The sequence below is a fragment of the Nanorana parkeri genome, unplaced genomic scaffold (assembly GCF_000935625.1).
Source record: "Nanorana parkeri isolate BGI_ZX_2015 unplaced genomic scaffold, ASM93562v1 scaffold2065, whole genome shotgun sequence".
Classification (NCBI taxonomy): Eukaryota; Metazoa; Chordata; class Amphibia; order Anura; family Dicroglossidae; genus Nanorana; species Nanorana parkeri.
The window spans coordinates 130,325-132,733 of NW_017308333.1; the positions used below are offsets into that span (position 1 = coordinate 130,325).

At 50.3% G+C, this 2,409-nt stretch overlaps 1 protein-coding gene across 1 annotated transcript in view; it reads left to right on the top strand.

The window, feature by feature from the left end:
- Window positions 1-2,409, top strand: part of RAB6A (RAB6A, member RAS oncogene family) — a 51,916-nt gene that overhangs the window by 43,099 nt on the left and 6,408 nt on the right. The window contains exon 4 of the mRNA XM_018572549.1: window positions 72-177. Within this exon, the coding sequence (XP_018428051.1) occupies window positions 72-177 (106 nt within the window). The remainder of the gene's footprint in view (window positions 1-71; window positions 178-2,409) is intronic.

The following is a 2,409-nucleotide window of genomic DNA, read 5'->3' on the forward strand; positions in this document are numbered from 1 at the left end:
CCCCCCCCCCCCCCCACCCCCACCCCCAGCCCCGTCATCTGCTGCACCGGCCGCTCGCCCTCCCGCGTTAGGTGCGGCTGCAGCTGTGGGACACGGCAGGTCAGGAGCGGTTCAGGAGTTTGATCCCTAGCTACATTCGCGACTCCACTGTGGCAGTTGTTGTTTTTGATATTACAAGTGAGTGTGGACGCCGCCTCTTCGCCTTTCCTGTACCATCATCTGCTCACAGTCACCGCAGCGCGCTCTCGTTTATAACGGACAGTCCTACCCGACACACAGGCACTACAATTGGATCTCCTCTTCCAAAACTCTATAAGGCACATGAGCCAATAATACAACAATGATCTAACAGTGTTTCCCATGTTTACTTGTTGTGCTTTCAGGACCATGCTTTTGTAGGTGCGCCCCCTAGTGGAAATCAGCATCAGCCAGTGCAATCAATTTTGTCGCTGAATGACTGTCATAAGGGATAAGCCTCCTGGAGAATATTGATAGGCTATTGACACGGGTCACTGTGCAGCACTGCAAGGCCCACTATGTGCAAGCTCCCTAGATGTTCAGCACTGTCTGGAAGTGTTTGACCAATACGGATATTACGAGTGAGGAATGGGGATGAGGATGGGCTCGGTGCATACCTAGTTTGGGGAAGCCCATTCCCCACCCCGCTGTTATACGTCACAGAGGGGTGGGGAATGCCCCTGCCGCCACTGATTGGGCACAAGGGGGGGGTCACGGTCAGAGTTTTCAACACGCTTGGGGGGAACTGGGTTTGCACCAAGCCCATCCTCATCTCTAGTGAGGAGTATAGCTGGGTGTGCCTGAGGGCCTTCACATGGACACAGAGAGTTTGTAAAATCTTCAAGAAGCATCAGACTTCCGGTGAACCTCTGACACACCAGCTGAAGTCATCCCAAGTCTGATGCCTCTTGCTGTATTCTCAAACCGTCTCTTGAGTGTGCATAACTGTGCGCGATAGTTCACGGAAGCCAGAATATTAGAGGGCTTATAGGAAGGAAGTCAAGGGTATGGAAGGAGGAAATGGAAGACATTGCGTGGGTAAGCCTGCACAATTGTGATAGTTTAGGTCTTTTGGACTCGTTATAAGCCGTGCACGCCACTAGTCTTCCTTCATGTGACATCCTAATATATATCATAGGAGATGAGGGATGACATTTGTTACACATGGAGAGAGCTGATCATGGTATACAGTATGCCACTCATTGTGGTGCCTGCCATAGTAAGGTCTATATTAGGGATGTACCGATACCAGTATCGGTATCGGTGTAAATAGCGAGTATTTGGGCGAGTGCCTGTACTCGCCCAAATGCTCCGATACCTTCCCCGATACCGGAACTTCCGGTCAGAGGAAGATTTCCTCTGACCGGCAGTGCCGTAGGGGAACATGGAGCCTGCTTCCCGTGCGATCAGGAAGCTGGGCGGCGAGTAATGACCCGCCTCCCAGCTTCCCGATTGGCCAAACAGCCGGCTCGATGCAGATTGGCTGGGAAGCCGGTTTCCTGGTCAATCACAATCAAGACGGCCAAACAACATGAAGCCGGCTTCCCGGGCAATCGGGAAGCTGGAAGGCATTTGATTTGCCTGGGAAGCCGGCTCCATGCCAGCGGAAGCACTGGTATCGGTGCTCTGTATCGGCAAGTACCGAAAGGAAAATATCGGTACTCCTTACCGAAAAAACTATATCGGTGCATCCCTAGTCTATATAATGGCCAGGTATAATGGGCCGCTTGCCTAAGGAGCAGTTCTTGATGCCCATAGCAAACAGTGGCTACCATACATTGTCCCATACGGCCATGAAGAGAGCCAGCGGGCGACACATAGAGGCATCCCATTGGTCACTGAAGCTCAGCCAGTCAGGTCATAAAGCAGCTACAACATTCCTGAGACTTTAATCCCCGGCTGCCATTTTGTGTCTGAACAAATGTTTTGGATTTGCTTGAAATTGTCTCGCCCCAGCGAATGGCTTATCCCCTTTGTGTGGGTAACAGGTCCACTTCATGCAGCGTCCTTCACAAAGCATCGTCCAACTTGCCGCCATAGTCCGTTATAAGCGGAGAGCCGTGTGTGCATGTCACGTATGCTCGCTCTGTGTTTATATGTGTCTTGTGAACTGTGCATGTCTCATTGTGGCGCTCGTGACGTGGCTAAGTCTGTGCTGGGTGCTGGCTCTGTGATGTAGCTGTGCTTGGCAACAGTATGATGGATATTAATGGTGATTATGATGGATAATGTGGTAATGTTTTGTATTTTATTCCTCCGAAAGTTAAACTCCAGAACAATAGGATGGTAGTTATCACCTTCTCTGTGTCCCGTGTTCTTTCTCTGTAGTATTCCTTTTTCTTTTCTTTCTTCCTCTCCTCCTTTTTTTTTTTGCCATTTTTTTTTTTTCCT